The sequence below is a fragment of the Pipistrellus hanaki genome (genome assembly GCF_964339955.1).
Source record: "Pipistrellus hanaki genome assembly, chromosome: 15".
Taxonomy (NCBI): Eukaryota; Metazoa; Chordata; class Mammalia; order Chiroptera; family Vespertilionidae; genus Pipistrellus; species Pipistrellus hanaki.
The window spans coordinates 11,335,565-11,360,937 of NC_140517.1; the positions used below are offsets into that span (position 1 = coordinate 11,335,565).

At 53.0% G+C, this 25,373-nt stretch overlaps 3 protein-coding genes across 4 annotated transcripts; 1 reads left to right on the plus strand and 2 right to left on the minus strand.

Moving 5' to 3' along the window:
* The first annotated feature begins 411 nt into the window (after positions 1–411).
* PSKH1 (protein serine kinase H1) lies at positions 412–17,445 on the plus strand. 2 transcript variants are annotated; one of them, XM_084861118.1, is made up of 3 exons: positions 412–558; positions 5,370–6,396; positions 15,210–17,445. In XM_084861118.1, exons 2-3 carry the CDS (start codon positions 5,440–5,442, stop codon positions 15,525–15,527), a joined length of 1,275 nt encoding a protein of 424 aa, XP_084717244.1. In that variant the 5' UTR covers positions 412–558; positions 5,370–5,439; the 3' UTR covers positions 15,528–17,445. The 2 variants fall into 2 exon arrangements, with proteins under 2 accessions (XP_084717244.1, XP_084717245.1); XM_084861119.1 differs by lacking the exon at positions 412–558 and adding an exon at positions 609–687.
* Positions 17,446–17,627: 182 nt separating this feature from the next.
* Positions 17,628–19,664, minus strand: CTRL (chymotrypsin like). Its single transcript, XM_084861163.1, has 7 exons — positions 19,527–19,664; positions 18,871–18,974; positions 18,700–18,779; positions 18,498–18,579; positions 18,156–18,336; positions 17,925–18,058; positions 17,628–17,840 (listed from the first exon to the last, which is right to left on the minus strand). Exons 1-7 carry the CDS (start codon positions 19,576–19,578, stop codon positions 17,679–17,681), a joined length of 795 nt encoding a protein of 264 aa, XP_084717289.1. The 5' UTR covers positions 19,579–19,664; the 3' UTR covers positions 17,628–17,678.
* Positions 19,665–21,904: 2,240 nt separating this feature from the next.
* On the minus strand, positions 21,905–24,699 carry PSMB10 (proteasome 20S subunit beta 10). Its single transcript, XM_084861162.1, has 8 exons — positions 24,322–24,699; positions 23,965–24,052; positions 23,768–23,865; positions 23,479–23,619; positions 23,135–23,250; positions 22,972–23,030; positions 22,202–22,353; positions 21,905–22,079 (listed from the first exon to the last, which is right to left on the minus strand). The coding sequence occupies exons 1-8, from the start codon at positions 24,375–24,377 to the stop codon at positions 21,968–21,970; spliced, it is 822 nt and encodes a 273-aa protein (XP_084717288.1). The 5' UTR covers positions 24,378–24,699; the 3' UTR covers positions 21,905–21,967.
* Between the last annotated feature and the right edge of the window lie 674 nt (positions 24,700–25,373).

Below are 25,373 nucleotides of genomic sequence, written 5' to 3' on the forward strand. Positions count from 1 at the left end.
TCCAGCGGCACTTCCAGAAACCTGTTGAAACGCATTATGTCCCCAACACTGTAAGACAGAGCACCCTCCTCCCTAACCAGAAACTTGAAACTTTCTTCCTACCCAGTTCCTCCTTTTCCTTTGCTATTATCTTTTTAATTAATCTTTTTAATATTTCAGTTATAGTTGACATTAAATACTAATTTATATTAGTTCCAGATGTACCTATTTTGCTATAACAGGTTCCTCTCTCGCAGCCAGCCTGCAGAGGAACTCCTTTGAACCCCACAGTTAGACATCCCCTGCCCTTACAGAGACCGTCTTGGCCCTGACGGCGTTGATTGGCAGGCCGCGCTCGGAGCGCCCCCAACCGCGTAGCCGGCCCTCGCGAGGCCCCGCCCTCGCCCGGCCCCGCCCCGCCCCATAGGCCGCCCGGGTTTGTTTTGGCGTCAGGCGCGCTCGGTGATGACGCTACGACGCTAACGCCTGAGGATGGCGGCGGCGGCGGCGGCCGTGGCCGCGGCCCCGAGAGGGTTAGCACAGCCGCCAAGACACCGAAGAGCCCGCCGCCCCCGCGAGGTGAGGCGGCCCGGCCCAGGGCTACGGCCCAACGGGCGGGAGGGGCTGACGAGCTGCGGCCACGGCCGCCTGCAGGCGCACCGGGCCTGTCTCTGCCCAGACTGGAGCCCTCGGCCCGGCCCGTGCCAGGTGTGCCGGGGCCTACGGGGCTGGGGAGCAGGCCAGGCGACGGCTGCTCGGGGTCCCCGGCGTCGGAGATTAGAGCGGCCTTGAAATATGCTGTTGCGCTGGGTAGCCTTTCTCTGGGGCCTCGTGGGCCTGGTGGACGTGGTCAGTGGCCCAGCCGGCGTCGGTCACGGTGAACTAGTGACCCGGTTGTCCTCACTCCCTTCTTGTGTCCAGCATCTGCTCCACACCCTTTCTTTGCGACTGAACGCCAGGGGCTGGCGGGCAGCTGGTCGCTTCCTTTTTTCACTTTGGGAAAAAAGCAGGCCTGAGTCCAGCCAGGTCGCCTGCCCCATAAGCCAGCCAGCCATACCTTCCCCCAAACTCCATGCGCACTCCCACTAAATACAGCCGCTGAAGTGATTACTTCTCACCTGAATAAGCCCTTTACTGCCGAAACCTGGCTCCTTGATGCCTACAGGAAGGCATTCAGGGCTCTTCATAATCTGAGAGGCCTAACTCTGAAGTCAACACCTGTGCATTGCTGCCTTCTGTTGACTAGTACATACGTTGTTGTTGGGGCGTGAGTGCCTTCTGTTAGCTCTGTGGTTTAACACCCTTGTGCTTTAGAGATCCGATTTTCTCTTTTGTAATACTCTTCCCTTTTTTCCCACCCGTATGGAAAATTTACATCGGTCCTTTAAAATTCACCTTCGATTTCATTTCCTTGGAAAATCCTCCCTTCACAAGTAACCATTGACTCCTCCGTACTTTTTTTTATTTATTTTTTTATTTTTTTATTTTATTGATTTTTTTACAGAGAGGAAGAGAGAGGGATAGAGAGTTAGAAACATCGATGAGAGAGAATCATCAATCAGCTGCCTCTTGCACACCCCCCGCCGGGGATGTGCCCACAACCAAGGTACATGCCCTTGACTGGAATCGAACCTGGGACCCTTCAGTCTGCAGGGCGACACTCTATCCACTGAGCCAGACCGGTTTTGGCGACTCATCTGTACTTTTATTCATTGGACTGCTGTTGGCTAGATCATGTTGTGTCATGTGATAGTGAGTTTGGGGATTGTGTATCTGTACCTGAGTATCTGGCTCTGCCTGACATAACAGTAGGAACTAAATCCACTGGGATAGATTGTTGGTTTAAGAATGGATACTGATTCAGCTGTACCATTAGGCACCTATCAGGGCCCAGCATCTGAGATGAACACAGCTCACCAGTGTTTCGTGTTTTCACATGCGTGCATACACATGCATGCATATGTGTGTGGTATGTGGTGCAGCCTTCACAACTTTGATAGTCTAAAGTAGTTTTTCAGAATACAAATTAAAGAGTGTCACTCTCTGAGACTGATTCAGAAGATCTGGCATCTGGATATATAGTATTTTGAAAAAATACCCAGGTGACTTTACCTGTGCTCCCTGGTTGGAGATCTTTGTCATTGCCTCCAGGAAGCTCTCGTATCTTCTTTGTCCAGTGGGAAAGACTAGCTGTGCCTTGTGGCCTCCTGTTGAAGTCTCATTGTCCTGCCCATGCCTTGGGGAAGCAGTATGATTTCATGATTAGACATAAGAGCTTTGGAGTTAGAAAGACTGAGAGTCAGTTCTTGGCTTTTATGAAATCTTGAGACTCGCTGAGTCCTAGTTTGCTCATTCCAAGATAGGAATGATCATCACTACTTTATGTAGTTGCAGAGAGGAGTGAGAGTGCATGTGAGGTGCTTCTCACAGTAGGAACTCAGCAAATGGAAGTCACTGCATTTACTAATGACTGTTCTTCCCGGAATATGTCTCTTGTTACTAAGATCTCCTCTTAGAAAGCCTGTTTGCTCTTCAGACTGATCCTCCTGTAGGTAGCTGCCTGTGTTGTGTGACTTCCTCAGCTCTGGTCATTGGGGAAAACTCTGACAAAACTGCTTCTACTCAGGGCAGTTGTAGTTGGCTCTTCCCCCAGGAGAGATTCGGAGTGCTGACTCACTAGAGGGTGGGTTTGCTAAATAAGCACATTGTCTGTATCTAATTGCAGTTCTTGCACTTGTTAAGTTGTATTAATGGGCTAGATAAAGGGCAGCTTTCAGGAAATTTATTTGCTTCTGACACTGAACTAGAGTTGCCCCTCACCTGGAATGGAATACCCCTGCAGATTTTAGTCTGTGTGGAATCTGAACTAGATACTGGGGTTCTTTGTCAGTCGCATACATGGATGAGACTTTCGTTTGGCTTTCTATTTTACTTTATAAATGTGAGCATGTTAGGTGGGCACCTTCAATCCTCTTCAGAACTTCCCGACTTTATGATGTAAACGGGCAATAGATGTTCCAAAAACATTGACTCTTCATTTTGGAGATAGCTGGGAACATCTGTCTCTGTTGAACCCAGGGTACACAGAGAAAAATTTGAGAAATACAGCCATGGAAGAAGGGAAGCAGTTCTGTTTTTCGAGAGCTGGAGAGAGACTTAGTTATTTGAACTTCTTTTCCTTCCAAGAATCATACTCAGTGAGTATTAAGCTGATTTGTGTTGGCTAGGTCATCACTGAGCTAATTCTTGGTATAGCCCTCTGTTGCCATGGTGTCTAACGTGATGCTAAAGTAGAAAAATGTGGTGTTTTCATTTGCTGGGAGGAAATGATCTCAGAGGGATCCCTTCCAGGCTGCCAGCCTTTAAGTGGCCTCACTGGGCATTATAAGGGCAATGGACTAAGGAACTTTTGGTGTGGAACCATCTAGACTCTAAGTTCCTTGAGAGCACAAACTATGGCTCCCTTCTTTTTAATGTAATTAAATTAATTAGTTTATTTTTAAATTAATTTCAAAGAGAGGAAGGGACTGGGAGAAAGAGATAGAAACATCAACAATGAGAGAGAATCATTGATCGGCTGCCTCTTAGGGATCTAGCCCACAACCCGGGCATGTGCTCTGATTTGAACTGTGGCCTCCTGGTTCATAGGTCAACACTCAACCACTGAATCACACAGGCTGGGCTGTGTCTTTAGACACAAACACTAATAATTTGGTGTATGTTTCCTCAGCTTTTTAAACTTATGCATTTATTAGTCTATACATTTCTAATATATATATATATATATATATATATATATATATATATATATAATAACTTTAATAAAATGTAATATGTGGTGCCTGGCCTGCAGTAAATGTCACATGGATGTTCCTCCTGCACTGCACACATCAAAAACTGAACTCTTCCCACTGCTTACTACACCTGTTCCTCTTACTGCACTCCTGACCCTTTTGCTAAGGAGCCTTGAATAAGAGACTGGAATACTGCCCTCACTCCGCCCTTTCACCCCTTATGTCCAGCCTCCAGTCCCTATCACTTCTGCTGACATCTTTCCATTCACCCCACTGTCTGGGACACTGTTCCCTCTCTGGTCCTTTTAGTATTTCTGCACTTCACCTTGTCCAGGGTCCCGCCAGCCATAGGGTACTAAGAGATCAGAACATCTCTGTCTGGGAAACAAATGAGGAGGGCTCCCGGTCCTCTCATCCCAAGGAAGCAGAGCACGTCCTCCACAGCCTGAGTCACATCTAGATGAAGCTGCTAGTGTTCTTTCTGAGCCCAAGGCTCCCTTTGCCTCTTGAATGATGCCCTGTTTGGTGGCTACCTGATGGCAGTGTGCTAAGGCTTGTTGTCCCGGGTTCACTGGGATAGATTTCAAGCCAGCTCTAAGACTTAATGTGGCATTTTAGCCATCAATGTGGTGACTGGGGAAGTGAGTGACCCTGAAACACTGTCAGGGCGAAGATGGTGCATCAGCAAAGTACTGGGAGCTGTCCAGGAAAGAGTGAGGTTAGCAGGTCAGAGACCCAGGGCAGGGGGTGGTGCTTGCAGGGGGATCATGCCTGCAGGAGGCATAGAGGGCCCAGAAAGATATACATGAAGGAGGCCTTGGAAAAGCAGCTTTCTGAGCCCTGGTAGGTCATAGTGTTGGAGAGTAGGCCTCTAACATTCTACACCCCCATTTCAGGAAAGATAAGTCAGAATAATAAGAGGAATGATTAAGAAAACAAGACTGCTTGCCTTTCCCTCACTCCTCTCCTCCCCATCTCCCTAGGCATGTTACCATTAGTTGCCTCACTCCCAAGTCCCAAAGGCCCTTCCTTTACCTCTATAACGTATTTCCTAAGCCCATTTCCTCTTAGAATTAACTTTTTCTACCTCTGTGAATAAAAGTTATGAATAAATGTGTGTGTGTATACATATATACACATATATGCATATACATACATATATATATACATACACACACACGCGCACGCATACACACACACACACACACACACACACACACATATATATATAAAATATAGAACTTAAACTAGGATAAGGAACCCAGGCAGAGGAAGGAGGAAGGTGGGGGCAGTAACAACTGAGCCTGAGCATGTTCCTGCCCTCTCTCAGGGTTGAAGAGCACTGTGAGAATCAGATCCAGGAGATGTAAATCAAGATCATGATGCTCAGATCTAGTATTTCATCAAGACCCTCCATTGAGCCTGGGCTTTGAGCACTTAGGTACCAAAGCCATCCTCCTTTCCAGGAAACCACATTAGAGCCAGGTCTTCAGGCTAGGGTTATCGAGGGACAGGAGTAGGCAGGAGGTGGATGGCTGGTAGACCTTCAGAGTTGCCCTCAGCGATACTGAGTTGTCCTCTCTTCTGTCTGCATAGGTGTAGACGGGGCACTGCCTGCAGAGCAGGTCCTGCCAGCCTCGCTGGAGAGGATGCCCCCGTGTCCGTGATGGGCTGTGGGACAAGCAAGGTCCTTCCCGAGCCGCCCAAGGATGTCCAGCTGGATCTGGTCAAGAAGGTGGAGCCCTTCAGTGGCACTAAGAGCGATGCATATAAGCACTTCATCACAGAGGTGGACAGTGTTGGCCCTCTCAAAGCTGGAATCCCAGCAGCCAGTCAGTGTGCCAACCCCTGCCCGGGTGCCCCCACGACCGGCTACACAGAGCCTCCTTCAGAACCACCACGCAAGGCCAGGGTGGCTAAGTACAGAGCCAAGTTCGACCCACGTGTGACGGCCAAGTATGACATCAAAGCCCTGATTGGCCGAGGCAGCTTCAGCCGAGTGGTGCGCGTGGAACACCGAGCAACCCGGCAGCCATATGCCATCAAGATGATTGAGACCAAATACCGGGAGGGGCGGGAGGTGTGTGAGTCGGAGCTGCGTGTGCTGCGCCGGGTGCGCCATGCCAACATCATCCAGCTGGTGGAGGTGTTTGAGACGCAGGAACGTGTGTACATGGTGATGGAGCTGGCTACTGGTGGAGAGCTCTTTGACCGCATCATTGCCAAGGGTTCTTTCACCGAGCGTGACGCCACACGGGTGCTGCAAATGGTGCTGGACGGCGTTCGGTATCTGCACGCACTGGGCATCACGCACCGAGACCTCAAGCCTGAGAATCTGCTCTACTACCACCCGGGCACTGACTCCAAGATCATCATCACTGACTTTGGCCTGGCCAGTGCTCGCAAGAAAGGTGACGACTGCCTGATGAAGACTACCTGTGGCACACCCGAGTACATTGCCCCCGAGGTCTTGGTTCGAAAGCCCTACACCAACTCCGTGGACATGTGGGCCCTGGGTGTCATTGCCTACATCCTGCTCAGTGGCACCATGCCCTTTGAAGATGATAACCGCACCCGGCTGTACCGGCAGATTCTCAGGGGCAAGTACAGTTACTCGGGGGAGGTGAGTCTGCCCTGTCCCTCTGATGTTGGGAGGCCCATGGGTTGGGGAGGGGTTCTGCCCTTCAGCTTTCCATCAGAAGAATGTGCTCTGATGGAAAAATGATGAAATAAGACTAGTAGGGTGTGTGAATTTGGTTTCCCCCACAAAATGAACCCAGAGGCAAGGACGTGGGAGCAGATCATTTAATTGGGATGTGATTCCAGTAAGCATAAGTGAAGGGTGGGGAAAAGAGGCAGAAAGGGAAAGAGCCGATAAAGGGTACATTAAGGAGAGGACTGCCTCTGTGGTCCACTGGAGCTCAGTCCCACTGGAGACCGTCAGTAATCATGTGGGATGTGTCTCAATTGTACCCTTGAGGGGCAGGGAAGTGAGTGGTTTTTAATTCATTGACCCTGAATGAGTCAATAATATCTTTGGGGTTTTAAATCCCCAGCACTTCTGGGCTGTCCTGAATGCCAACTAGTGTCAGAGAAAGTCCTCAGGCAAAGAAGCAGAGAGCTGCAGGTACTGGCAGTGGGAAGCTGTTAGCACACACAGGAGCACCACAGCTATAGGTGAGCTTAGGTGGGCTGATAGGACATGGGGCAGGGCCTCCACAGTATCTGCTCCATAGGGGCTGGTGCAAGCTAGAGTGACCAGACCCTTTCTAAAGGAGCAGCTGCTTCTCATCTCTGCCCAGCTTTGCCCCACAAAGTAGCAGCTGCTTCTCATCTCTGCCCACGCACCAAGCAGTGAGCACCCTATACTTCCAGATATTTCAACTTTTGAAAGAAAAATCAGAAAAATCTGATCTTAATTTTGGAATCTAATTCATATATTTAAGTCGAATCTTGTGTGTCAACAAATGGTAATCTGCTGGCCAGATTCAAACAGCTGGCCATCAGTTTGTGTCTTTGGCTCCACTGATAACTGAAAAAAATCCGGTGGGTTTCAGCCCTGCTTAGAACCACAGGAAGGTGCAGAAGTAAGGGCTGGTCCGTTCCTAGGCAGGACACTGACTGGTAGGAAATGAGGCTGACCTCAGGAAGCAGGGCTGCAGGCATATGGTGTGCTCAGGGAGGGTGTGGAGAAAAGGTTGTTTTATGACTTTACGTAGGAGGTAGGATGAGCTTTGTAGGAGGACAGGATTCTGCCAGGGCAGTGAGGGCTCATCCCCAGGTGCCTCTTACAGAGTGTTCCCCCCAGTGTGTCTCTCAGGCCTGGGCTTGCTGAGGAGCTGTCCGTGTCTGTTGAATAATGTCATTGAGGGGAGGGAGCTCTGGGACTGGATTCCTTCTGCAGCCCAGCTTTCCTCTCAGAGGTTTCAGACTGGGCCTTCTCTGGCCCAGCCAACTGACCCAGAGCAGCGTTACCTGCAGGAGTCACCTAAGAGCCTCATGCCACTTTGCCTTCAGCACTTGAGGTCCTGTGCTCCATCCTCCCCCCTGACAGCTTCCAGACATGCTCATGTGGTCAGTCAAGGACTTCCATTCTGTGTGGATGGGGGCTGGCATTCTCGGGTGGATTCAGGTCATGTGTGGGTGGTGTGAGGAAGGGAGTGCTGGCCACAAGCAAAGAATTGGAACATTCTCCAGATCTCCCCTAAAGTTTCTCATGTTTTCTTCTTTGCTCCCAATGGCATTCAACAAAACAAGTATTAACTGGCTGGGATGCCCACACTGCAATATAGTGGTCACAGAGGACACTGTCCTGGTCACTCTCTGGGCTGGGTCTCATCGTGGATCGGAAAACCCAGGATCCACCTCACAGAGGCAGTGTTGTGCCTAGGCCCTGGTAGCTGGTGCTCTGTGAGTTCCAGCCCCTGGAGCTCTGTGTGGTGTCAGGCTCTTAAAGGGTCCGGCTGGCAGAGGGAGTAGCAAGTTTAGCTATGGAGGGAGGGGAGTTCCCCAGAGATGCTGACAAAGGAAAGACTAGAAAAGTCTGTAGGTTTCCCGAAGAGTTCCTGGTTTTGGCAATTGTTGATCAGGCAGTTTATCTAATTGGAGCTTACAGGGTTTTGCTAACAAGCTATTGATTATCTGAGGGTGGAGAATGACAAATGAATGCGGTACGGAATGGACTCAGGCTTCCTGCTCCTACTATAGCCATTAGACTGGCTGAGATTCTATTTCCTGCTCTGCTGGAGTAATAGGGGTCCAGTAACAGAGAGAAGTGCACCAAGTTGGTCCACTTCAGTACCCTACCCCTCACAGTCCTGATAGTCTAGGTTCTCAGCCCCAACCCTGGCTTCATGTCTTATCCCATTTCCTTATACACCACAGACCCAAGACGTTTGCTCAACTTGCAAACTCCCACACTAAGCTTTTGCTCAGGCTTTTCTCTGCTCCAGTGTCAGCCTTAGAAGAGGTCCGATTCACACATTACCTCCTTCCCAAGTAATGCTGACCACTGCCATTGTGTAGTGCCTGCTGAGTCCCTGGCACCGGACTGAGGGTTCTCCATCCACCATCTCTAATCTCTACAACAGTCAGTTTGATCACCCCCATTTTACAGATGAGGAAATTGAGGCTAGTGAGGTTAAGTAACTTGTCCACGTTTTCACAATTAGAGGGTGTCAGGCCTGGGGTTTCAATCTAGTCCATCTTGGTTTCAGAGGTCGGCTTTCACATCCCTGCAGACTTCTGTCCCTGATACATGCCTCTGCATGTTACTAGAGTCTGATTCTGCACTTTCTCAGGCTGAGAGTTGTCTATGGACATCTCTCTCTTCCCTGGCTTATGAGGCCCTTGAAGACGGTGTGTATCAGTACATATGCTCTCAGTACTTTCTCCTGACATCTCCTGAGGGAAGTACCAGTGATTGTTGGTGATGACCTCCGAAGGAACCCAAAAGTTACTGGCAAACCCGGCTAGGAGTGCTCTCTTCTGGAGGCTGGATTCCAGGAAGAAGTGGGGAGCCTGCTGGTGATGTGCTTAGAGGGTTGCTGGCCAGACTTATTCGAAATAAACAGAGGAATCTTGGGAGAGGAGGGAGTGCTGGGAAGGAGAAGGCTGTGACAGATTATTTTGAGAAAGGAGATTTGAATAGTTACCTTGTGACTGGAGGTGCTAGTGTGGGGAGGGCCAAGCTAACGTCACAGTGGAAGTGATGGGGAGATGCACTAACCAGATAGGAGGAAGGCCTGTGTGACTGTGTGATCAGTCTGAAGACACAAGGAGCCACCTTGAGAGGACAAGCTTCCTGTCACGGAAGGCCCCAGGAGGACTAGAGCAGCTGTTTTTAAAGGAGTGACACGGAAAGTGAGTCATCTGTACACCCATGCTAGAGTACTCTTACCATTCTGCTCGTATATTCTGTGATTCACTTGACATGAAATGTGACGCCACTAGCCTAATGTCACTGCTTTTGTCAAGAGTTCTATTCCTAGAGCAAGGACAGCTGAAGAGGCTCTTGGAGGATTGATGGCAGATGCCATCAGCAGCTTTGTTGCCTCCCAGTGTTTAGCAACCTTTAGTTGTCACCCTCTTCTGAGCAATCTCTGAGCTGTTGGCGAGCCGGGGTCACTACACCAGGAACAGATGGGATTGGGTAAAGGTTTTCACAGAGCCTCATTCAGGAGAGTGAGTGCTGCTGGGCAGAGGACAGAATCCTAGTGGGAGAGGAAGCCCACCTGCAGGACCGATCTGCCACTACTGAGGGATAAGTGTTGGTGGGAGGTGGCTTCTTATGGGCGGGTTTCTGGGCTGACCAACTACTTGGGGTCCAAGGGCAGTTAGTTGAGCCATCTTGTAATTCTGACAGCTCTTGAGGGCAGGAGGCAGGATCTGAGTAGAGAGGGGGAGCAACCCCCTCAGGTGCCATCTCTGGGCCACCACTTGGCTTCCTGGAGCCCTGTCTTCTAGGCATCCCTCTGCTGCTGCTGCCCTGGTTGCACACTCCCCAGAGAGCAGTACACCTCTGTTGTGGAAGAAATAGGTGCCCATCTCTCCATACTGCTGCATTCAGCCGTTCCTACTAAAACACCTTGCTGTGGCCATCTATAGCATCTCATTAACCCTGGGTCAAAGCTGCTTTTCATCACTGCTGTTTCCCACCTCCAGCTTCCACCGAGGCCTCTTCAACAAAAGGGACGTATCGTGGGTTGTGTTAGGAGTGGATATTAATGTACTATCTGCCCCCTCCCTCTCTTGCTCTTATTGTCTGTCTCCACCTGGATAGCTCTGTCCTCTCAAAGGCCCTCTCACTTCTAGGCCTTCACGTTCCTTTGGGAACTGCAGGGGCTGTTGTCTCTCCCACATTCTGACCTCCTTAAATCTGCCGATGGCCTCCCCTCCTGCCCACACTGAGATGGAAGCACTGGTCCAACCCCCACCCCCAGTGGCTTTCCAGGCTCTCTGTCCTCAGTTCTCCCATCACACAAGGTCACTCTTCTCATGCATGCCTGCCTGGCCTTGGTTTGTCTGTCTCCTGATGCGAGTTTGGTGTCTAGATTTGATCCCTACTCCAGTGTGGTTTGGACAGAAAGCTGGCACCTTTATCTCTTCACTCATCTTGCTCCCCCCTGTTGACCAAGTGCCTGCCCTGAGCTGAGTCCAATGTACCAGGGGCCCAGACCTCTGGGGGCAGAGGCCACAGTGTGTGCTTTGCTAATAGCCATCAGACTTCCAAACTCTCAGAAATTAGAATTCTAATTAAATTAGAATTAGAAGTTAAAAAAAAAAGAAAAGCCCGTTTGGGCCTTGGAAACCTCAGCAGAACCCATGGGTGGAGATAGAAGAAACCACTATGCAGCAGGCTCTGAAATCTAGAACCTTCCAGGGCTGCTTCAGGTCATGGTTAAAAGCAGACATCCCCCTGATTCCACATCAAGCCCAGAGCATCTTTCCTTCACTTTGTGGACTCTAGCACGAGACAGGTGGAGGTACATATTTCATTTTGTTATTCCTCTCAAGATTCAGAATACAGCTTTACTAACCTTGAAGTTTTCATGCCTTTTCTCATTTTATTTTTATCTTCATTCTCTGCCTCTTTTTTTCAAATTTATTTTTATTTCAGAGAGGAAAGAAGAGGGAGAGAGAGAGAGAGAGAGAGAGATAGAAACATCAATGAAGAGAGAGAATCATTGATTGGCTGCCTCCTGCACAACCCCTACTGGGGATCGAGCCAGCATCCTGGGCATGTACCCTTGACTGGAATCGAACCTAGGACGTTTCAGTCTAAAGGCCGACGCTCTATCCACTGAGCCAAAACCGGCTAGAGCCTCTGCCTCTTTTTAAAACTCTGTTATTGCCCAGACAGTGTGGCTTGATCCACAAATCAGGAGGTGGCAGCTCAACACTTAGGACCCATGCCCAGTAGGAAGCGTGCAGGAGGCAGCCAATGTTTCTTTCTCATTGTTTCTATCTCTTTATCCCTCTCCTTCCCCTCCCCTCTAAAAATCAATGAGAACATTAAAAATAACCCAACTCTAGTATCTTCCTTCTTTTTCTCCCCTCAGGCTCTCCTCCCCAATGTCCTTCTCTTTTCTGCTGCTCTGCCCCCACCCACCCCCTGCGGGGCCCCAGGGTGACCGAACCCAGGCACCGCAATGGTGAGTGTCTTGACCAGAGGAAGTGATGCCGGTTCCACTGCCACGGAGTGCCGAATTCTGCTGCAACTTTCCAAACACTTCCTCATGGGCCACATCAGTGTGTGCTGTTCTTGTCATACTAATAGTTCTGTTCTCTTGAGTAAACCTGAAGCTCCATTTCCAGAATTTCCTCTGTGCCCTTTTCTCCGCTCTCATTTTGGCCCACGTAAGTACAGGAAGGAGGCCTTTGAGAGTGGGAATGCTCAGTCTGAAAATACATTTTGAGACAAAGTGAGGGAAGAACTGAGTCATGGGAGCAAAGCCCAGTCTTCTTTCTTCCCTTCCTTTCCCTAGCAGCTCTTTGGTGGGGCTGCCTTCTCTGCCAGGCAACTTCCCCCAGAGTCATCATAGGCTGGAAAAGAACCCATACAGGTCAAGAGGTCAATTCGGCTTAAATGTTAAATGCCATGCTGCTTTTCCTCACACACAACCAAGGGAGGGGGAAAACGGAGAGCTATCTTCTTAAAATTCAGAACTTTAGAAACTGGAAGAGACTTAGAATTCATTGCATTTAGCTCCTTCACTAAAAGTGAGGAGGCTGTGATTCCTCTAAGGTCACATAGCGAAGGTAGAACTAGTACACGGTTGCTGAGCTTGCAGCCGGACACTTTAATCTGTCACCCAGAAGCTATTTGGAGAAGACCCCAGATCTTCCTCACACCTCGCTTGAGAATGGTCAGACCTGCCTGTCAGAGGAGTTTAGGGGAAGCCCTGTGAGCTGGGTTTGCTGCTGGGAAGAAGCAGCAAGCTTCCTCCTCTCTCTGTAGCCAAGGCCATCCTTTGTTTCCTTAGCCCGTGAACTCCAGGTGAGACCGCTGAATGGCTTGGGTAACGTTCTTGCCAGGCCCTTGTGACATTAAAGGTAGAGCAAGTAAAGGGCTGGGGAGTTGAGCTGGAGTGGAAACCCCGTTGTGATTTGGTGCCTCCCTCTGAAGGGAGAGTTGGGCTCCATCAGGAGCAGGGGGTTGCGGAGGCTAAAGTTGGTAAGGAAGTGCCCATGGGAGAGGTCCCTCCTTTGGCCCCTGTTAGCTTCTCTGCTGTGACAGTATCAGTAGTAGCTTCCCTGACTGCAAGAGAACAAGGACTCTGGAGGCTACGGACTAGGGAGAAGGGCAGCCAACTTGATGGCCAAAGCCAGGGTGGAGGTGAGGCCCTTCCTCAGGACAGAGCCCATTCCCCACGCACACAGCTCAGGAGAGACCTGTGGAAAGGAGGGTGAAGGCTGTCATCTGGGTATTATAGCTGTCCTCGATGCCATAGCGGAGGGAGGCCTGAGTGTCTGGAGGCAAGGCAGACTGACATTTTAACATTTTCTTCCCTGCCCCATCTCCATATCAGCCCAGAAATGGGTGGAAGCCTCTGGGAGACCGGCCAGGTCATACCTGGGGCCTCTCCCTTTGTCAGCCACCCGAGGCCCATCTGTACCCCTGATCTGGGCCCAGGTATACTGAGGTGAGAGTTCTATTCATTACCCAGAGCCAACAGTTAGAGCTGTGGAAACCCAAGGGCATAACTGTTTAATCATTTTTATTTTTCTTATTATTTTTAATATATTTTATTGATTTTTTACAGAGAGGAAGGGAGAGAGATAGAGAGCTAGAAATGTCGATGAGAGAGAAACATCGACCAGCTGCCTCCTGCACACCCCCCACTGGGGATGTGCCCGCAACCAACGTACATGCCCTTGATCGGAATCGAAACTGGGACCTTTCAGTCCGCAGACCGACGTTCTACCACTGAGCCAAACCGGTTTCGGCCATTTTAATTTTTCTTATGCTCATAATACAACCCAGTTAGTCAGTCATAGGCTGACAGACATACTCATGTGTTTCCAGAGGCTCAGACGTGTTGAGGAAGGAGGTGGGTTGGTCTGTAGGTGTTGAACGCTTTCTTAGGAGGTGCTGAATTGGACTTAGGGCCAGAAGCATGGCCATGGAGTGTGGAAAGCTTTGGTTTTTGTTTCTGAGACCTGTTGGAGACTTCAGCAGGGTTCCTAGGGATCCTATTCTAGAATTTAACCTGAGCCCTACTCGTCATCAGTGTGCTGAGTGAAGACCACCTTCCTGTGTTCCATTTGCCTGACTTCCCACTGCTAGCTTCTCTGTGTGTGAGAGTTAGGCCTGGGTGCCTTTGGCACAGCCTGGTTTTCAGGTCAGCGCGGCTTGAATCATATTGGCTCGGGGTACCCACATGGCCCAGCTGCTCACAGCACCTCAAAAGTGGGGAGAGCTGAGGCCTGCCAGAGTGGGCTGGGGTGACCCTCAAACAAATGAGTCCATTAGCATTCTGCACACAGCCTCACGTACACAAGTAATTGGAGAGGCGAGTGTTTGGGGGAGTAGGAGGGGCAAATCAATCTGACTCACTTTGGCACTAAGCAGGGGTCGATTCCTAGTGTGTGCCTGTGCTACTCTGGAGATAGAGATGCTTATGCCCACAGGGCGGGTCTGGTGAGAGGCCTATCTCAGACTGCATTAGAGCTGCAGGGGGCCTTGGTTGGATTGAGTGTGGATGTAAAGTGGAAATATCTCCAATCCATCCATGTTCAAGTTCTTGATTTGTGAGTCCAGCTTTGCAACTATTTCTTCTTTTATCTGCAGGGCAGTTGCCCCTCTTCTGTCTTGGCTGGACCAAGGGGCAAGGGGCAGAATTCATGTGTTTAGCCGGTTTGGCTAGCTCATGCATCCAGCTGTTTCTTGGGTTATCCCACCAACAGGCCAAGCTGAGCTACATTGTGTTCCCCAGTGATTACGCCTTCCTTTGGAGACCATAAAAGATGGTAGTGCAGCATGTATTCCCATGACCCAACCTGTTCAGCTCTGGATTTGCTGTGTCCATCGGCCGCCCTATTGTGCCTGCTCTTTCCATCTCAAATGAGTGACAGGGGCTGTAGTAAGTGCCTGTGGTTTGGATTGGCTGGCTCCTCACATTGGCTCCTTGTGTTTAGGTGGCAGCAGCAAGCCATGGGGCTTTCTTGAAGTCTGAGCCAAAAGCTACTGTGGCAACAACTGCACAGTCCAGTCAGCCTGCATGTTGGCTTCGGTATTGGAGGCCTGCAGGGAAATGGGGGCCAGGCTTCCTGTGTGGGAAGGCCATTGCTCCCTGCACTCCATGTTCTACATGGGAGGAACCCAGGCAGTGAGGGGAGAGCGCATACACAGGACAGGTCTGAATGCTGTGGAGGTGGCATTGTTGGGATGGGGAAGGCAGTGCTCTCACTCTAATGCTTGTCTTTGGCCTACAGCCCTGGCCCAGTGTATCCAACCTGGCCAAAGACTTCATTGACCGCCTGCTGACCGTGGACCCTGGCGCCCGTATGACTGCACTGCAGGCCCTGAGGCACCCGTGGGTGGTGAGCATGGCAGCCTCTTCGTCCATGAAGAATCTGCACCGCTCCATCTCCCAGAACCTCCTCAAACGCGCCTCTTCACGCTGCCAGAGCACCAAATCTGCCCAGTCAACACGTTCTAGCCGCTCTACACGCTCCAACAAGTCACGCCGTGTGCGAGAGCGGGAGTTGCGGGAGCTCAACCTGCGCTACCAGCAGCAGTACAATGGCTGAGCTGCCTGCCAGTGGTAGAGACATGGCATGGGTCCAGCCTGTCACACACTGCTGTGCCATCGGGGCCCAGTGCCCTCTCTGGAGTTAGGCCTGTGTGGCCAGTGGTAGGTGAATGGCCCCAGCCCCTTCTCTGTGTCTTCAGCAGTCCCCATCATCACCTGGGCCTAGTGTGACAGAACGGAGCTGGGAGCCCCCTGAACTTGGAGCCTGGCCTGGCACTGATGTTCCTTTTGGTGGGTGATTGCTATGGTACAAGCTGGGGAAAGGGTAGGACTTGGCCTTCAGTCTTCTTCCTCCTTTGGCTCTTCCTCAGACCAAAAGGGCATGCAGTGCCAGGTGGACGGTGTCGTTGGGACAGTTATTTCTGGGCCTCGGTTATTTCCTCTACCATACCTTCCTGCCCGGCCCCCCACATTCCATGGCATTCTGATCTTCATGATTATACCCCAGGGAGAGGTCCAGGTAGGCACAAAGCCTGTGCCTTGGCTGGACACTCAGCCTCTGGCTAAGTCTAAACAGCGCCCCACCTCCCAGCCAAGGTCTGTCTGCCTTTATGGAGACACCAAGGACCACACCTGGCCCTATTACTTGCCAGGATCTCCGGTGGTAGGGCCATGGCATGGAGCTTGGTCCTTCTGGACTGTGTGGCCCTGTTGGTAGCAGGCTTGCTCTAGGCTCAGCCTCTGACTGTGCCTCCTTTGCAGAGCTTACCATTATCTCCCTCTCCCCTGGATGCCTCGTCTGTTCTCCAGGTGCCTCCTTCCCAACTGTGGGACATTAAAGGGAGCCCACTGCTGCTATCTGGGGGATGGGGGCACCTGGCCAAGGCAGAGGGCAGGGGCTTCCCAGGGAGAGTCCCATCAGGGCTCCAGTGCCACCCTGGTTCTACCCTTGGTACTTCCCATGGTCCTTTCTCTTTAGGCTCTGCTATTCCTTCCTCTGCGGCTGCATGAAGGCGCCATCTAGTGTCTAGCGTGAGTATAGGCAGCCTAGGAATGACCACCATGCTCACCCTTCAGCCTTGAAGAGGAAGGAGCTGTTGCTGTTTGAGGGAGGGTCTCTGGGCTGCTCTACACTCCCCCTCTGCTGAGCTTCTGCGCAGCTTCCCCTGGAACTTAGCCAAACTGTGTGATCTGCCTCTGAACCCTGAGCGCCTGGGGCACTGGCCTTCTCACAGCTGGCCTTGCCCAGTGCCTCCTGTCCCCGCTTCCTTTCCAGCATTACCTTTCCAGTCTGAGCCCCACTGAATCTCAGGTTGGAGGGAGCCCCTGCAGGAGGTGAGTGGAATTAGGTGGCTGCTTTCCTAGACACCTGAGCCAGACCATTCCCGCGTCAGTCATTGTACCTTCCCCCACCACAAACTGGGCTGGAAAACCAAGCCCCGTCCATTCACAGCTGCTTTCAGTGGGTAGGGCCCAGCTTTAGCCTTAGCTAGACTGCAGGGCCCCTGCCAACAGGGAGGGTTTGGCCCTCTCTCGGTTCCTCCCAGTGGTAGCCATGGGCCAGGCCCCCCTCTTTCTGCATGTGCCACCTCCAGTGGAATACCAAGCCAAAGAAATCACTCTGGGCCTAGTCGATTGTGCCTTATACACCCCCTCCTTCTGCCCCCAGTGCCCCTGGCTCAAGGCAGTGGAGAGCCCAAGCCCCATGGCCTCAGAACTTCCCGGACTTTCCCAAGTGCCTCTGGGGGCCTGATGCCCTGGGGATTATTTCCTCTTTTGCCCAGGATAAGCCTGGTCCTGAAGGTAGGACAGAAGGAGTTTGGAGACGGGCCTTTGACAGGCCCATTGGGGCCTTCATGCCATGGACTGTGGGTGGAGAATGTGCAGTTATTTATTTTGTGTACTCAATTTGTAAATGTATCCTCTGTACTCAATAAACAGGCTGCCCTTCTCAGGGAAGGCTGCCCATTCCGACAGCCCAGGCTCCTTGCTGTGGACCAAGGGGTCACCCAGGAGGAGGAGGGGTAGGGGGCCCAGTCTGGAAAGATCTTGATCTCTCAACATTTGTCATGCTGGAAGATAAAGTCCATGTGGGGATAGACAACCCCCCCCCCTTCGCCCCCGTAGCCAGGAGGACAGACGAGATAACACTAGAGCACAAAGTCTGGGGTCTTTATTGGATTCAGAGGGAAGTGGCCTGTGGGTAGGCTCAGTTTTGGGCTGTGACCTGGTTGATCCAGGTGCTGAACTTGCTCACCCGCGTATACATGGCAGGTGCGCGCACATTGCAGTTGCTGGTGCCCCAGGAGACAATGCCTGTGAGCACCCATGTGTTCCCCTTCTGGCAGACAAGAGGGCCTCCAGAGTCACCCTGAGGGAAGGAGAGGGGAGAAGTCAGCATAGGAAGCAGGGGGGCAAAGGACAGCAGAGAGGACAGGACAGTGCTAGTGCTCACCTGGCAGGAGGAGGCCCCTGAGGCACCTGCACAGATCATGGAGTCGGTGATACGGGAGCCCCAGTACTGCTGGCACTGTCTCACAGTGACCAGGGGCAAGGCCACCTGCTGCAGGCGTGCTGGGGTATTATTGCCTGTGTGCCGGGGGGGTGAGTGGGGGGGTGGTTAGGCCTTAAGTGACTTGTCCCCACTCCAGCTCTCCCACCCAGATCTTTGGCCCAAGTTCCTTACCAATGCCACTGAGGCGGCCCCAGCCAGTGGTAACACACGTGATGCCGGAAGGCAACACCTCATTTGGGGAAGCCAGGCAAACTGGTGAGATGCGTGATGTGTATCGTGCTGGCGAGGCAAGCTTCAGTAGTGTCAGGTCATTGTTGAAGGTGGTGGGGTTCCAATATGGATGTGTGATGGCCTGTGGAGCCAGGAAGGGCCATGTAGGATGGGGTGAACACAGGCCCCCAGAGTTGATGGGTGCTGAGGGGGCTAGGCCAGGGCAGGCCCGGAATTCTTCATCCCCAGAGCCCACCTGTACTGCTCACTCTTCCTTCCCAGGTCTGCAAGCCGGGGACTCACCCGCGAGATGGACATAACTTGCAAAGGCTCAGAGTTGGATGACCGGTCGTACTCGCCCAGGACGACAACATGACGGCCAGGGCTGCAGTGAGAGTGTGGTTAGGCAGCTACAGGGAGGGCAGAGCAATAAGAGAGGGGCATCTAGAGGAAGGACGTGGGGAGAGGTGGGCTGGGGCGGGGTGTGTGGAGTGGGAGCACTCACACGACATTGCAGTGGGCAGCAGTGACCACCCAGGACGGGCTGATGAGGGAACCTCCGCAGAAGTGGAAGCCGTTCTTGTCCTGGGGTCGGGATCAGAAGTGGAAGGGGAACTCAGGTTTTGCTTAGGCATGAAGCACCTGGGATCCTGTCCCACCCCCAGGGTGCATGTACCTGCAGGGACACCTGCCAGGGCCAGGAGCCTGGCACTGCATCCTCCCCGTTGACAATTCTCTGGTTGAAGCTCAGTGCCGGTCTGATGGCAGGAACGCCACAGCCTGGCGATTGGGTTGATGAGGACCTGCTTCCCACACCCCAGCCCACCTCTCCCCATCCTCCTTCCAGATACCCTCAGCTCTGCACCCCAGAGGAGTCCAAATCCAGAGGGCTCATCACTCCCTTTTCACCCTGAGCTCCTTCTGGGCCCCTGCACATTTGCAGTCATTCCCACCAACCAGTCCCCAACTGCTGTCCACTCCATTTCTCCCACCTACTCCCCACCATTTCCCAATCCCATCCCCACCCTCCAGCCCAGCCACTTCTCTTCCTGACCCCTAGGATAATATCCTGGCCTCTACTCACTCCATGCTCCATGCAGCCAGAAGGCTCTTCCTCAACTACAATCCAAACTTTACTTCTCAGCTTCCTAAGCCTTCTCTAGCTCCTGGGTCTGGACTGAACTCCTGTCCACCTCTTGCTTCCTCATGGTCTTGGCACATCCTTTTTCCTTTACCCACTCTGTCCACCTGCTTTCCTTCCAGCCAGCCTGGCCCCCTGGGCAGGAAGCCTGAGTTGGTGCTGGGACCCGGGGCTGGTCCAGGCCTACTCACCCCATGAGGAGCCGAGCAGGGTCAGAGTAAGGGTCAGACTGAGCAGCAGCATTGTGGCAGGCGTGAGGCTGAGGTGGTAGCCTGGCTTTATGGATCTCCTCGTCCTTGGGCTGAAGTCCCAGGCATGAGGCCAGGCCAGCTGTATGGGGCACAGCCCTGTCCCACGCTCTATTCCAGAATAAGGTCTCTCTGGGCCAAGGTCCTCAATCCAAGCCTGGACTTATCAGAAAGGAGCCCAGATGTGGGTTTCATACCCCCTCAATCCCCTAAAACCTGGCCTCTGATTGACTATCTGAACCACTTCCCATTCAAGTGCTGAGCACTAGGTCCTAAGGACTTATGGTTAAATTAGGTCTATGGTGACCACCTGGTGGCCTGGGTTAGGGAAGTTTCCCAGGCTTATCACAGGCACCAGACTCAGAGAAGCCTGCTCAGCACCCCGGAGTGTTCCTGACGGGTGGAGGGAATGTCCAGCTGTACCAGCAGAGAGCCGGGGTCACGTGGCCAGGACAGGGGTTCTAGCAAGTTGTGAATCATTCCTCATTTAAAACAGGAATCAGTTGCTTACACAGATGGCAACTCTCCCACCAGCACATGGTGTGGTTGGACCCAAACCTTCATTTCTGGCTCTGAAGACCACTTTTTTTTTTTTTTTTAACCTTCACCCTTGGATGTTTTTTCCATGTTTTTTTTTTTTTTGAGAGAGTGGAATGGAGAGGGAAAGACAGAAACATCCATGTGAGAGACACATCAATTGGCTGCCTTCTGCACGCCCCTGACCAGGGCTGGGAGTCTGCAACAGAGGTACATACCCTTTACTGGAATCTAACTCGGGACCCTTCAGCCTGCAGGCCAATGCTCCATCCTCTGCACCAAACTTGCTAGGGCTGAAGACCACACTCTTAATGATGATGCCTGGGAAGGGACTGGAGCAAAGGAGGGCAAGGTGTGCACCCTTGGTGACTACCCAACCCTGTACAGAGGACACTGGTAGAAGGGTAACAGTCTTTGAGTCTCTGACAACCTCCATGCCTTGGGGATCATGTGGGCAAGCCATGGTATCTACAGCCTGTTTGTTGTCCAGCTTGAACCAAGATAGAGGAGAGGCCCCTATGTGCAAAGCTGCAGTGGGTTTCCTTGGGGGTGTGAGGGTTTCAACTAATTCAAGAGCATAGTTTCAAAAAGTGAGTTAATGGTTAAACATGGGGATGGATGAATAGGTACATGGTAAAGCAGATGTAACAAAATATTAATTGTAAAGTCTGTGGTGGGTATATATTGTTAGTGTACAATTCTTCAAGTTTTATGTTTTAAAATATTCATAATAAAATGTTGGGGGGGGGGGGGAAGCACAATCAGGGGTCCATAGATGTCCAGCCTACAGTAGACCCTCCCCAGAGGTAGGGCATTTTGCAAAGCTCCAGTGGAGCTCAGCTATTCTGAGGGCAGGATGCTGCTACCAGCACTCAGACCCTGGGCCTAGCACAGTGGCTGCTCTGCAAAGACTTGTTGGATAAATGTGTTGTGTCATATGTCCCCACAAGAGCACTGTAACCCCTGTCAGCCCAGAAAACTTGGGAGTCAATCCCCCTGCTTACAACCCAACTTCATGTTAGCACCTCAGATGTGCCTGGTTATTGGAAGGGTTTCACAACTAAAAGTGTGACGGGGTGACGAGTGCTCTGTTGGAATCAGGGATTGATTGGCCACTTCCTGCATGCCACCTCCTGGGGATAGAGCCTGCAACCCCTCAGTCCATAGGCCAATGCTCTATCCACTGAGCCAAACCGACTAGGGCCTCTATCAGCACTTTAGCCCTCAGTGGCATCCGATGGGGAAGGGGGCTTGACAGAGATGTAGGCTTTGTCCTGGGCTACCAATGAGCCAGGCAAAGGTTCTATGTGGGGGCAGTACTTGGGGACTTTTGGGTTTTACAACAGTCCCCAGTGAACTACAGGGTAAGAACCAGATGTAGGAGTGGCAGGCGGACTTCTATGGTGTGGACTCAGGGTGGGGCTTTCCACCTTGAGTTTTTTGTTTGTTTTTTTTCCCAGAGAGGAAGGGAGAGGGAGAGAGAGAGAAATATCGATGAGAGAGAATCAATGATTGGCTGCCTCCTGCACACCCCCTACTGGGATTGAGACCAGGTATGTGCCCTTGACCAGACTTGAACCCAGGAACCTTCAGTCCACAGGCCCTTCTATCCACTGAATCAAACCAGCTAATGCTCCACCTTGAGTCTTCAATGCTTGTCAGAGCTGAGGTCCAGTGACCAGACACTGGAGCAGTCGGAGGGAGTGGCCCCTGCAGGGATACCTTAGCCTAGCCACAGATCCTGCTAGCTGCTAGTACCCTCTGCCCAAGAACACAGCCATCTGTTCAGGTGTCTGCATTTTCTGCGTTTATTCTCTGCTGTTCCAAGCTCTAAGCTTCAGCTGACTTCACTCCACTTCCATGGTCTGCACGGTTTCCTCCACCAGCTGCAGGGGCAGTGGCTTCACTGTCTCGGACAGGACAGCTGTGGTCCCAGGGGCAAAGAGGTACTGGGTGGGCCTGGGATGGAGGAAAAACAGCCTCTCAATATGGGCCTATTATGTGGCCTGTCCCCTTGCAGCCCCCAACCTTCCCTGCCACAGCCCATCCTCCCCTGTGGTCCCACACCCTCTTGCTCCCACCTCTCTATGGGCTTTGTGGGTGAGCTCAGTGTTCGCAGCATCTTGGCGCCGGTCTCTGTGATCACACATGCATCAACGCTGCCCCCGGAGCCCAGGTCACCCAGGATTCCTGCAGTGATGGCTTCCACCAGCAGCCCCTGCGCAGCCTCCAGCTGTGGGGATATGTGTGTGTGAGTGTGAGGTCTGATGGACTCTTCTGGTGTCACCCTCAGGCTACAGCCTGGGGGTTTTGTTAATCTTAAAACCCAGACTGCTTGTCATTTGCTCACACCCAAACTCCTCTCTCCCAGTGCCCAATCTCCACTCCAAACTCCCCTTCCCTGGTCTTGCTTCCCTCTCTCCACAGAGACGCCCCTCCTGTTCCCACTGCCCACTGTCCCCATCTTCACAAACTTTCCTGGCTCTGATTCCAGTGGCCTATCCACCCAACCAACGTGGTCTTGGACCCCAACCCACCGGATCTTTCTCTTTCTGGGTCTTACCTCATCCACTTCCATCCCACCCCAATCAAAATACAGACTCCAGACCCCACCTGCCATTTCCTCCCTCGGCCCCAGTCCTCTCTGAGCTCTGACTTCTCCCGGAAGTCTAAAACTTTGGCACCGACGGCGGTCTGTTGGAAAATAGCACTCCTCCGCCCTCACTCCACTGGCCGCCTCAGTCTTCCCTGACCCTGACCTCTAGCCCAGGCCAGGGTCCCTCTGCGCTCCCCCGGCTCCCGGGTGTACTTCCCGCCAATGACCACGGAGTGGGGGTCAGGTGTCGCTCACCGTCATGTTCGGCTGGAACCGGTCCTCCAGCACTGCCAGGGCCGCGTCCTGGCCGGAGCCTGCAGGCAGAAGGGGCATCTAAGGTAAGGGGCATCTAAGGTAAGCGGCCGTGAAGCCGGGGTCCCAGGGGCGGGGCTCGTGGGGACCCGGCAGAACCGCTCACCCAGCGCCGTGAAAGGCAGGCGGCTGTAGGAGCCGTGGGGGTGCACGCTGTAGAGCTGTGGTCCTTTCACGTCCACGCCGCCCACGACCAGCGAAGCACCGACGTGGCCCTGGTACCTGAGCGCGGGGTGGGCGTGGTTATCCGCCGGCACCGAGATCCCGGCCCCACCCCCTCCTCCTGGCCCTAGCCCGCCCCTTCCTGCGACAGGGCGGGCCCCGGATGACGGCGCTCCGCCCCTTGCTCAAGGCCTCACGCGGGCCACTTCCGGTGTCCTGGCACCTCGCAGCCCCGCCCCCGCCCCTCCTCCTCAGTCCCGCCCATCCCGCAGCCGCTCCTCCCCGCACCGGAAGAGCGTCTGGCGCAGGACGCGGGTGACCGTGGCCACGCGGGGCTCGCGGCCCGTGGACAGCGCGTGTAGCTCCATGTTGGACGCCGCCATCCGCGTGGTCATCTCGGCGTCCGCGGCTACTCCGGCCCCGCAGCAGCTGAGGGCGAAGGGAGGGTGGGTGTGGGCGGGGCTAGAGGATGCGGAGCGGCGGGGCGGGGGGGGGGGGTGGGACTGAGGGGACGGGGACGGGGGTGGGAACGAGGGGGCGGTTCTTGGGTGGTGGAATGGGGGCCAGGGATTCTCACTAGATTTTGGGCGCGATGTAGTGGATCTTCTCGCAGTTCTTGTCCGCCACGACCGAATCGTTAGTGGCCCGCGTGTCCGCGCCCAGGATGACCCCGTCCTGGGGAGGGGGGAGCAGGCTGTGGGCTCGATGCCGGCCGCACCCCGCCCGCCTCTCTGAGCCTCCCAGCCCCAGACCCTGCCCCAGCCCCACGCTCACTCGGAACACAAGGCCCGCGATGGTGGTCCCGGTCTTGCGGGCGTGAGGGACCCGGAGTTCCGGGAGGGCGCGTTCCAAGGCTGCGTTTCTGGAAACGGAAGAGAGTAGGCCATGTTTCGGCTTTTCTGGGGTCCCCTTCACATCCCCCCCAACTCCGTCCCGGTTCCCTCACCTCCCGGAGTAAGCCTGGGAACCCAAGTCGCCCACCACTTGCTATCTATTGATATCTCTCACGTGCTCCCACCCCTCGTACCCCTCCGCCCTTTGCCACCAGGAATATGGGGCCCTCGGGGCTCCCACGCTCAGACGACCTTATGGGGTGCACAGGCAGCTCCGGATCAGCCACCCCCACCTCACCTCTGGCAGTTCTCGAAGGAGAAGCCCCCTCGGGGTTCTAGCTCTGTTTGCAGCATCCTCAGATGGCCAGGGCAGTCCCGGGACTTGGGTGGTCGATGGTTAAAGGAGTGGGACCAACAGGGGCAAGAAACGCAGAGGCCTGTTCTCTGCAGGGCTCCAAGTCTGACGCTTCCTGCTTTCGCTTTCACCTCAACTTAGAGGACGCAGGCTTGTTTTACTTCTCTTTCACTTTCATATCTGGTCCCAAACAGTGAGTGAAGAGAATGATGTACCTTGCCTGGCTCTCCCAGCTGCTCCTAGGTCCTCTGAACAGAGGGACAAATCCTTTCCTTCTGGCCATTGTTCAGCTCCTCTTCCTCCTCCCAGTCTGAGCTCCTACTTCTGCCTCTGGTAACTTCAAGTCCCTTTTGCCAGGTCTCTGCCTTATTACAGGCCTCCCAACAGCATCAAGCATGGCCTATTGCCCTTAGTTACCCTCCTTTACCCAACATCTGCCTTTCATTCCTTCGCCTTGTCTGTCTTCTGTCCCTTTGTTTCCTACCCGGACACCTCAGCATGGAGGCTCAACCATGCCGGTCCTTTCACCTTCCCTATCTCAGGTGCTGTCTTTCCTCTCTCAACAGGGGTCTGGTGGTTGTCCATCTAGTGGCTTGGAGGCATGCTGAGGCCCTACCCACGGCCAAGCCTTATTTCACCTCCCAGATGACCCTTTGTCTATCCACATCTTTCATCTAACTACTGCCTTAGTCTCAGCTGGCATCCTGTCTCCTGGCTACTACACTGGCCTCCCCATACTTTCTGGCCCACCTTCCCCTGCAGCTCTACCCTGCCTAGGAGAAATCTGGTACACTCTCCCTGGTTAAAGCAAGTGCACACTGCTCTTAGGCTCAAACCCAAGTCTTCACAGTGGCCCCTGTTACCCTTCTCAGACTACTTGCCTCCATTAATAATTAAATCTTCATTAGCTAAATGATCTGATTAGTGGCTGTCATTCCCCCAGATTCTAATCTCTTGTACTTGTCACCCACCTGTACGAAAAGTTCCTGTCTAGA